Source organism: Salvelinus sp. IW2-2015, linkage group LG15 (genome assembly GCF_002910315.2).
Source record: "Salvelinus sp. IW2-2015 linkage group LG15, ASM291031v2, whole genome shotgun sequence".
In the NCBI taxonomy this organism is placed as follows: domain Eukaryota; kingdom Metazoa; phylum Chordata; class Actinopteri; order Salmoniformes; family Salmonidae; genus Salvelinus; species Salvelinus sp. IW2-2015.
In genome coordinates, this window is record NC_036855.1 from 47245233 (window position 1) to 47256026 (window position 10794).

The window sequence follows — 10794 nt, forward strand, 5'->3', positions numbered from 1 at the left end:
ATATGTTACGTTTGTTATGGTTACATAAGATAGATGTCACACCCTGATCTGTTTCTCCTGTCCTTGTGCTTGTCTCCACCGCCCTCCAGGTGTCACCAATCTTCCCCATTATATTTATACCTGTGTTCTCTGTTTGTCTGTTGCCAGTTCATTTTGTTTCGTCAAGCCTACCAAACTAGAAAACAGGAACTAGCGAAAGTCAAGTGCCCGGGAAAAACGCTGGTATGCTTGACAAAACAAAATTAACTGGCATTAGACAAACAGAGAACARAGGTATAAATACACTGGGGATAATGGGGAAGATGGGCGACACCTGGAGGGAGGTGGAGACAAGAACAAAGACAGGTGAAACAGATCAAGGTGTGACAATTGATGGGTACRTAACCCTTGTGTGGTGTTCGGGTCTGTGGGACCATTTTCAATGTTTACTAAAATAAAACTGATACAATTAATAATTGTATCAACCTGAAACTCATTGGCCATGGCTCTTTTTCTGTGAAGAACATGTAAAATAACACATTTTCATTGAGTGCACACTGTGCGCCCCCCTACACATTTATATTACATATGTGGTGTTTGGGCCCACTGGACCCGAGGGTAATAAAAGTGTGGGAAAGGGTGTGTGTAGATGTCTTCAACATAGCACCAAGAATATGTCTGTCTCCCTGCCTGTCTCTTGCTTTTCTCGCACTCTTTACCCTTTGTAGAGTGTGAAACTACACAATGTCTTGCGGGAACCTGCACAATGTTATTGCAATACATTATTTAGATACATTGTAAAAAATTCAGTATTTGCCCAAACACTACCCCAGCCAGGTGCAAATTGGGAGAGTGACACCACAAACAAATAGCTTTGCATTTGTGGTTCCTAACCACAATCAATCAGTATGGCAAAAATAATCTCTGCTCAAATTAGAAATCATTTTTGCAGAGAGGGAAGCTGGTGTGGAAAGAGGATCTTCATCTTTGGAAGATGAAGAATTTTCTGAATATGAGGATAATTTCTCTGTCAATTCAGAGTCTGACAGTGAGTTGGAAGAATGGAAGAAGAMTATGAGATTGACCCTCAGCCAGCCCCATAACCAACCCGTCAGCAACGAGCTCATCAGCAGCCTACAGGAGGAGAAATATGGATGTCAAACAATTGTGAAATTGAATGGTCTTCTTGCCCAAGGAATGAGCCACCCCGCATGGCTGCCAATGTGATAAGGATGCAACCAGGGCCGACGGGAATGGCGGTTACTCATGTGCAAGACATAAAGTCTTCTTTTGAACTGTTCATCCCAGACACCATCCAGAAAATCATTCTGGACTGCACTAATTTGGAGGGAAGGTGTGTTTTTGCTGTTCGTGACTTTACTTTCATTAATCTGATGACCGTTATTTATCGAATCAGCTGACTATGTTTAATTGTTACTTGATTAAATTAATCATGTAACAATTACCTCATTAGGAATTTGGGGCACCATGAGAGCAGCTGTTTAAAGAGTGACCATCACCTGAATTAAACTCTGAAGGTCTTTACCTATCACATCCATAAAACAGACAATGTCCTAATCATATCATCATTCTGAACAGTCGCAACCTCTTGCATCTGCAAAAACCCCAGCCTTACTTATGATTCAGTACTACACACATTGGTTTAATTATTTATTCACTAGCCAAGTAAATGATATCACAGAATAGACATACACACTTAATAAATTAGGTAAAGGTCCCTCGTGGACTGACAATATGTTGGCTTTTTACACAACGACAAGGAGAGAGAGAAAGAGAGAAAGAGACACTTATCGTTGATACATTTTAGAAACTATTCTCACAGTAATCATATACTTTGCACACAAACCACTGCCCATTTGGAGTACAAAATCCTGAATGTATTTACGTGTGAATGCCTAACGTTCGCTGTTTATCTCTGTCAGAACCAAGCCTTCTTAGGAAGGGTGTGGGCCTTACAGTGGCACGCTTGTAAGGCTCTGATTGTCCAAAAGGAGTCCCCCCCCTTCCCATCTTCTACTGTTGTTCACTCTGGAAGATGCTCCTTGGAAGATAGGCTAGCCTAAGTTGGGTTGAAGAGTAGTAGAATGGTCACATTTAAGTTCACTTTTCTAGATATTTGACATAGGACAGCAAATCAGCCGTAACAGTGATTGTCTGGGAGGTGAGCTTCACGCCTCCATCTCGTGTTGGTATTCAGGATTCAAACCACTTTACACACGCAGCTGCACCCTGACGATGTTCTGGTCTGGGAGGTGAGTTTATTTTCTTCACCTCGTGTTGAGGTTCAAAGTTCCAACCATTTCAAACGTGTAGCTCCCATTTCACACTTTTCTGGTCTAAATGTTAATTTCTTTACCAATCCTTTTATGCACTCTGGTCGGAAGGGACAATTGCTTCAGGCTGACACGCTCTCTGACCTCACTCGGGGTGTGGCTACTTACTGTGCAAAGTTTATAGGAGGCAAATCCTGTTATTGGTCCTAAAATCACATCCCTATCTTAACATAAATACTTTAATCATATTTCACATACAATGTAGAGGATTGAGACTTCGTACATGTAGTGCATATACTTTTCAAGTTACAGTTTTTCCTTTATAACATTTTAAATGACATCACAAAATAACATCCCATATTACATTATTATTCTTTAGGTCACCTCTGACCATCCCCATGTTCTTATGTTAGAAATATTGTTCCAGTATTCACCTTTGAACGTGTTTAAATTTTGGCGGGGAAAGTGTCTGGAAACAAAGTACATTCCTTTGTGGATTTTGGAGAGGCAGAATTTACAACAGGGTGTGAACTGTCAATCCCCCAGCAGCTCCCTAATCCCCTCTGTCGGTGAGAGAGGGTCTGACTACTGTCATCCATTGTCAAACTGATCTGACCCATTCGGATCCTCACAGGACAGTTATGACATTGGAGGGAGATGGAAGGAGATGGACCAAACTAATTTACATGCATACTTTGGGGTTCTTATCATTGCTGCTGTTTTCCTATCCAATGGGGAATCCACAGAATCCCTTTGGGATGCAGAAACTGGCAGGGAACTTTTCAGTGCAACAATGTCTCTGGAAAACTTKCACATTATTTCCAGGATTATCCGCTTCGATAACTGAGACACCAGACCAGCTCGGCGGCAGAGAGACAAGCTAGCTGCAATCCGGTCAGTGTGGGACAAGTGGGTGGACCCCGCCTTCCCATGTTTTACAACCCTGGGCCCAACGTTAAAGTTGATGAGCAGCTTATGCCATTTAAGGGCCGCTGCCCCTTCAGGCAGTAAATACCGTCTAAACCCACAAAATATGGAATCAAGATCTGGGCTGCCTGTGATGTTGCTTCATCATGTGCTTGGAACTTGCAAGTGTATACGGGGATGCCAGATGGAGGAGCCCCTGAGAAGAACCAAGGGATGTGGGTTGTCCTGGACGTGACACAGGTACTCCGTGACCACAACATCACATGCAATAACTTTTTTACTTCGCACAAGCTGGGACAGGAGCTCCTCAAGAGGAAGCTGACGATGGTAGGAACAGTACAAGCCAGAGCTCCCATCTTAGCTGTTTAATACACGGAACAGGCCTATCAATTCCTCTGAGTTTGTGTTCACGGCCGACAAATCCCTAGTGTCCTACGTGCCAAAGAAAAGCAAAAATGTGGTACTCATGAGTACGCTGCATAGAGATGGGAGAATCTGTGGACTGGAATGTCAAAAACCAGAAATCATAATGGATTACAATGCCACAAAAGGAGGAGTGGTGACTGGCTACAGCTCCAAAAGTAGAACCCTACGCTTGGAACAGAAGGAAGCTCCAGAGGAGACGGCGCTTTCTCGAGGAGCTGGGCAAGGCATTGGTAAGACCTCAAATCCAGAGGAGGCAACATAGGACCCAAGCTTCTGCAGCCATTGTGAGGAGGATTCAGGAGGATGATGCTGGTGCCCCATCCGGCCGACCCACAGAACCAACAACTCCAATACCGGAAATAAGTGTGAGTGATGTTTTTGCTTGTGTGTGTGTCTGACTCTCCCACCTTGGCCTATATGTGAGTGAGTGAGTGAATGAGTGAGTGAGTGAGATGTTAGTAAAATTCCTTTACTAAGTGTTTTCATCTTTCTAGATTTTAGCCGGTAGCAACAAGAAGAAGTGTTGCGATGTGTGTGGACCCAAGAAGGACAGAAAGACACAGTACACATGAATCAAGTGCAATAAATACATCTGCAACACACACATTGTCAACCTCTGTCCCTCAAGTGGTGTGTAGACTGGACTTAATTGCTGTTCAATGGGGCTCATTTATCATTTCCATGAAAAACTGTATGTAAAATTTGGCCTTACAATTTGTTCAGTTCAAAGCAATAAACATGAATAGTGATGAAAACCTTGTTTCATTAATATTTGTTCAAGATAAACATGATTTATTCCAACCATTTCTTGATTATAATATATTTTTGTTTACAAAAATCACATTTTATAAAAAAATTAAAAAAGCGCTTTTATTGATAAATGTGATCTAGCAGAGGTAAATGTAAAATACTGTATTAACCATGTATGCTTTCTATATTGCTTGCAATTGATATGTCAACATCTAGTATTACGTACTTTACGTAAATTGTTATGGCTGTATTGTTTTAAAAACTCAATAATGTTGTGGGTCCATCAGACCCGCGAAATTGTGTGAATAAGAAAAAACATGAACATCACACAAGGGTTAAGCCAAAAACAATGGGAGGGTGGTAGGTCGGAGTGGATGGGTGAATGCATAACGCGAATGTCTAGCAACCCAAATGTTGCGAGCTTGAATCTCATCATGGACAACTTCAGCATTTAAGCTAATTAACAACTTTGCAACTACTTTGTTAGGATTTTTAAGATACTTTGCAACTACTTAAAGCCTTCCCCTTCCCCTAACTCTTAACTTTAACCCTAATCTTAACCCCTAACCCATAGAGCTAGCTGACGTTAGCGTTAGCCACCTACCCACCTAGCTAACCTTAGCCACAACAAATTGGAATTCGTAACTTAATGTACGAATTGGAATTTGTAACATATTGCACGAATTGCAATTCGTAACATATCATACGAATTCTAAATTGTAAAATGTCATACTATTAAGGATGATGGACATCCACAAATTAATACATACCATACGGAACGTAACATTCATGTATCATACTATACTGAACAAAAATATGAATGCAACATGTAATGTGTTGGTCCCATGTTTCATGAGCTGAAATAAATGAGCCCAGACATTTTCCAGACACACAAAAACCTAATTTCTCTTAGATTTTGTGCACAAATTTGCTCATATCCCTATTAGTGAGCATTTATCTTTTGCCAATATAATTCATCCACCTGACAGGTGTGGCATTTTAAGAAGCTGATTAAATTGCATGATCATTAAAAAGGTGCACCTTGTGCTGGGGACAATAAATGGCCACTCTAAAATGAGCAGTTTTGTCACACAACACAATGCCACAGAAGTATTGAGGGAGCATACAATTGGCATGCTGACTGCAGGAAGGTCCACCAGAGCTGTTGCAAAATATTTGAATGTTAATTTCTCTACCATAAGCCACCTCCAACGTCGTTGTAGAGAATTTGGCAGTACATCCAACCGGCTTCACAACCGCAGACCACATGTAACCACGTCAGCCCAGGACCTCCACATCCGGCCTCTTCACCTAAGGGATTGTCTGAGACCAGCCACCCGGACAGCTGATGAAATTGAGGAGTATTTCTGTCTTTAACTTTTCTGCGCTACGGATACCGAATACGGGTTCACTTTCCTAAACAACCGCTGAATTGCAGGGCGCCAAATTCAAAAATATTCCTAAAAATATTTATAATCATGCAATCACAAGTGAAATATACCAAAACACAGCTTAGCTTGTTGTTAATCCACCTATCGTGTCAGATTTTGAAAATATATTTTACAGCGAAAGAAATCCAAGCTTTTGTGAGTGTAGCTTTCAAAGCTACATCAGCTAGCCACAAATTAGCATGGTCACGAAAGTGTGAAAAGCAATAGAATTAATCGCTTACCTTAGATAATCTTCGGACGTTTCCACTCACGAGACTCCCAGTTACACAACAAATCTTCTTTTGTTCGATAAATATTACTTTTATCACAAGAAAACGCCATTTGGGTTGCGCGTTATGATGAGAAAAACTACAGCCTCGTTCCGGTCCTGAAAGGAAGATTAAAATTTCCAAACGTATCAGATGAAAAAATATTACTAAAAATATTTATAATCATGCAATCACAGGTGAATTATACCAAAACACAGTTTAGCTTGTTGTTAATCCACCTATCGTGTCAGATTTTGAAAATATATTTTACAGCGAAAGAAATCCAAGCTTTTGTGAGTGTAGCTTTCAATGCTATAACAGCTTAGCCTTATATTAGCTTGGCTAGCTTGGTCACGAAAGTAAGAAAAGCAATCAAATTAATCGCTTACCTTTGATAATCTTTGGGTGTTCCCACTCACGAGACTCCCAGTTACACAACAAATGTTATTTTTGTTCGATAAATATTACTTTTACAAAAAAACGCCATTTGGGTTGCGTGATGAAAAAACAAAGCCGTGTTCCGTTCGACAAATCCCCAAAAGTATCCGAAATGGTCGTAGAAACATTTAAAATGTTTTTTATAATCAAACCTCAGGTTGTCTTTAACAAACATAATCGATAATATTTAAACCGGAGCATAACCTATTCATTAAGAGAGAAAAGGAAAATGGTGAGCTCCTCCCGCGCGCGCATGAAATATTCAGAGGACACCTGACCTCTTTTGAAATCTCGCTCATTTTTCAAAATAAAAGCCTGAAACTATGTCTGAAGCCTGGTCACAGCCTGAGGAAGCCATTGGAAAAAGAATCTGGTTGATACCCCTTTAAATGGAGGTTAGACAGGCCAGGAAACATTATATATATWTTTTTTTAATATCACTTCCGGGTTACTTTTTCTCAGGATTTCACTTGCAGAATAAGTATTGTTTTTCTCACAGACAATATTTTGACCGTTTTGGAAACTTTGGAGTGTTTTCTATCCTAATCTATAAATCATATGCATATTCTACGATCTGGGCCAGAGAAAATGTCCGTTTACGTTGGGTACGTTATTTGAAAAAAAAGAAAATCTGACCCCTAGCGCTAAGAAGTTAATTGAGCACTTTTGTGGGGAAAAACTCATTCTGTTTGACTGGGCCTGGTTCCCCAGTGGGTGGGCCTGGCTCCCAAGTGAGTGGGCCTATGCCCTCCCAGGCCAACCCATGGCTGTGCCCCTGCCCAGTCATGTGAAATKCATAGATCAGGGCCTAATTAATTAATTTAAATTGACTGATTTCCTTATATGAACTGTAACCCAGTAAAATCATTGAAATTGTTGCATGTTGCATTTATATTTTGTTCAGTATAAATGGAGTGTCTCGGATTTACATACAGAATAATACGAACTGCTCTAACCACGTTGGACAATCACAGCGACAGACACACACATACACGAACCGCCACGCACCCCACGCACAAATGCACAAACTAGTTCTGAGCGATTAACCAAAATGTGGGTTCTTTTTTGGTTTTTAAAACCTCTTAAGGATCGGACCTTTAATTCCATTTTTCGCCTAAAATGAAATAACCAAATGTAACTGCCTGTAGCTCAGGACCTGAAGCAAGGATATGTTCTTGAAACCATTTGAAAGGAAACACTTTGAAGTTTGTGGAAATCTGAAATTAATCCAGGAGAATGTAACACATTAGATATGGTAAAAGATAATACAAATCATCTTTGAAATGCAAGAGAAAGGTCACAATGTATTATTCCAGGTTAGGCACKATTTTGATTTTGGCCACTAGATGGCAGCAGTGTATGTTCTACGTTTTAGACTGATTCAATGAACCATTTAATTTCTGTTCAAAATGTTGTATCAAGTCTGCCCAAATGTGCCTAATTGGTTTATTGATACATTTTCATATTCATAACTGTCAAGGCTGTGGGTAACTGGTGAAAGGAGTCAGGCGCAGGAGAGCTGAGATGCTTGGACAAGGTATTTAATTCAAGAAAACACCAGTATAAACACAATACTAAGGTGCTGGAAAAATAACGGAACCACGAAATAAACGGGCGTAAATAATAAAACCCGGCAACAATATACCAGCCGTCAGATACAGCCTTACAATAAAACGAACACGCACACAAACATGGGGGAAACCAGAGGGTTAAATAATGAACATGTAATGGGGGAATTGAAACCAGGTGTGTAAAAAACAAAGACAAAACAAATGGAAAATGAAAAGTGGATAGGTGATGGCTAGAAGGCCAGTGACGTCGACCGCCGAAAGTCGCTCGAACAAGAAGAGGGACTGACTCCGGCGGAAGTCGTGACAATAACTGTGCACTCTCCTCAAACAATAGCATGGTATTCTTTCACTGTAATAGCTACTGTAAATTTGATAGTGCAGTTAGATGAACAAGAATTTAAGCTTTCTGCCCATATCAGACATGTCTATGTCCTGGGAAATGTTCTTGTTACTTACAACCTCATGCTAATCACATTAGTCTACGTTAGCTCAAACTTCCCGTAGGGGGGACACCGTGCAAATAATTGACCAACGTTGGTTCAATTATTCAATTTTTTATTTCTTCTTCTGTGACCTCAATGTGCAGTGTCTGTAGAGATACATCAGATCAAGCTTGGACTGTGCTATGTGGTAGGGAGTTGTAGTTTCCAACAGGCCAATATTCTACATAGTTTAGCGCCGGAAATGTGGTAATTAACTACAATGACCATAACCCATTGCACAACCGCTGACTGCCTGTGTACACTAGGGAGCAGAGAAGAGAGAACGCACATTTGCTAGGGATAGAAACCAGTTGCTTCAAGAGCCTGAAAATACATGATCTAAATGATTTATAGTTGATATTCAGCAGTCATAAAAGTATTCCTTATTTACTTTGAAGAACTACTAAAATAGTGATTTTGTCAGACAGCATAGGCAGCAGCTCTATAGACATGAGATGCTGACTTGGAATTAAATAATAAAGTAATGAAATAAAACAAATATTTTATTCAAGAAATCTGAATAAATAACAGTTAATAAGTGATAAACAGTAATGGACAGTCACTATCATCATGGCATTTTTATTAATTGTTTTATTCTGTGTTACAGKATTTAAACGTGAAAATTTGATACTTTTTTAATAATCAAACCGAAACCGAACCAACCTAAAAAAGGACTAATAAGCACGCACACACCCCCCTCATGAGAGTGATTGACACTCCACTGATGGCTTTCATGCACTGAGCCACTGTCACCACCAGATAGACCCATGCAGTTGCTTTTTGGTCATTATCAGCCCTTCAATGTTGATCTTTTTCTCTTTTCTCTTCTCTCTTTTCTCTTGTTTTAAACACCAAGAAAACCAAAGTTATGTTGGTCTGTTCCACTAGGAAAAGGCCAAAACAGCATGGGATACAATTAAGTATGGGAGGAGTACAAATTGAAAAAGTGGCAGAAACCAAACTATTGGGAGTGCAGCTAGACATGGTCGTCTCAAATAACTAATCTATGTAAAAAAGAAAATTTAAACAGCATGCATAATCAGAAGGATAGCTAAATATTTACCAGGGAAAAAATTATTAAGCAAATAACACAAGCATTAATTGAGAGTCAGGTGAACTACTGTTCTGTGGTCTGGGGAAATGCATCAAGTGAAGTTAGGAGGCTGCAGAATGCACAGAACAAAGCAGTAAGGATTGTTTTAAGGTGGAGATATGGTTCTTCTGTTGCAGTCATGCGCAATGTTCTTTGTTGGTCATCAATCGACAAGATAATTGAAAAAAACATGCTTATTTTATTTCATAATATACATCATTCAAAACTGCCAAGTTCTATTCACAACGGTATTCAGTTGGTAAGAGACAGACATTCTGTAAATACTAGGAATAGATTGTCCACCATCTATGCGTTATCCGGACAGAAAAGAGAAATAGGCAAAACAACATTTTGAATTAGAGCAATAAAGAAATTGAATAAATTAACTTGGCAAACCAGAAACCTTTCAATATATACATTTTAACATTATTTTAAAACGATATAAATATAATACAAAGAAATGTTGTGGGACTATAGTACATGAAGAATCAATATTTTTTAGATTGAGTATTTATTGGGTCATTATGTTAGTATATTATGTATGTTTGTAATAGTGTGTTATATGTGAAAATGTGTTTGTATTATAAATTGTATTTTAATGTTGAAGGACTCTTGGAAGATTAGTCCAAATGGGGACTAAAAGAGATCCAAATAAAATAAAATAAAATCTCTCTCTCTCTCGCTCTCTCCCCCCCTCTTTCTCTTTCCTTTTCTTTCTCATCTTCCCCACAGGGTACCATTCAGGATGTCAAATTAATTTTTGCTCCAAACGGCTACATCACACAATGTCCCAACCTCAATCGCAGTAAGTAGAATACAATTGCAATTGGCATACAATTGGCATACAATTGTATTGACAGGGAGGACCTGATCTTAGATCAGCACTCTTACTCTGATGTACTTTATGATTACAGGCTAGGGTTAGGGTTAGGGTATGATTAGCTTGTTGTTGAGGACATAGGACGGGTTATTCCAACATGTTCCTTGGTTGTAACTGTTCCCGTAATCTTCTTCATTTTGTATGAAAAGTGAAGAGGTACTGAGAGACAGTGGAGATGGCATCCTGAAATGTCTCATTAGCTATACTCCTGTTACTCTTACTAATCCCTCATCACTGAATAAGCCAGTGGAACTC

General features: G+C 39.5%; 1 protein-coding gene across 1 annotated transcript in view; it reads left to right on the forward strand.

Moving 5' to 3' along the window:
- The first annotated feature begins 3377 nt into the window (after nucleotides 1-3377).
- The window catches only part of LOC111974393 (protein kinase C-binding protein NELL1), a 372315-nt gene continuing 364898 nt past the window's right edge, over nucleotides 3378-10794 (forward strand). The window contains exons 1-2 of the mRNA XM_070447366.1: nucleotides 3378-3527; nucleotides 10392-10464. Coding sequence (XP_070303467.1) covers nucleotides 3378-3527; nucleotides 10392-10464 — 223 coding nt within the window. The remainder of the gene's footprint in view (nucleotides 3528-10391; nucleotides 10465-10794) is intronic.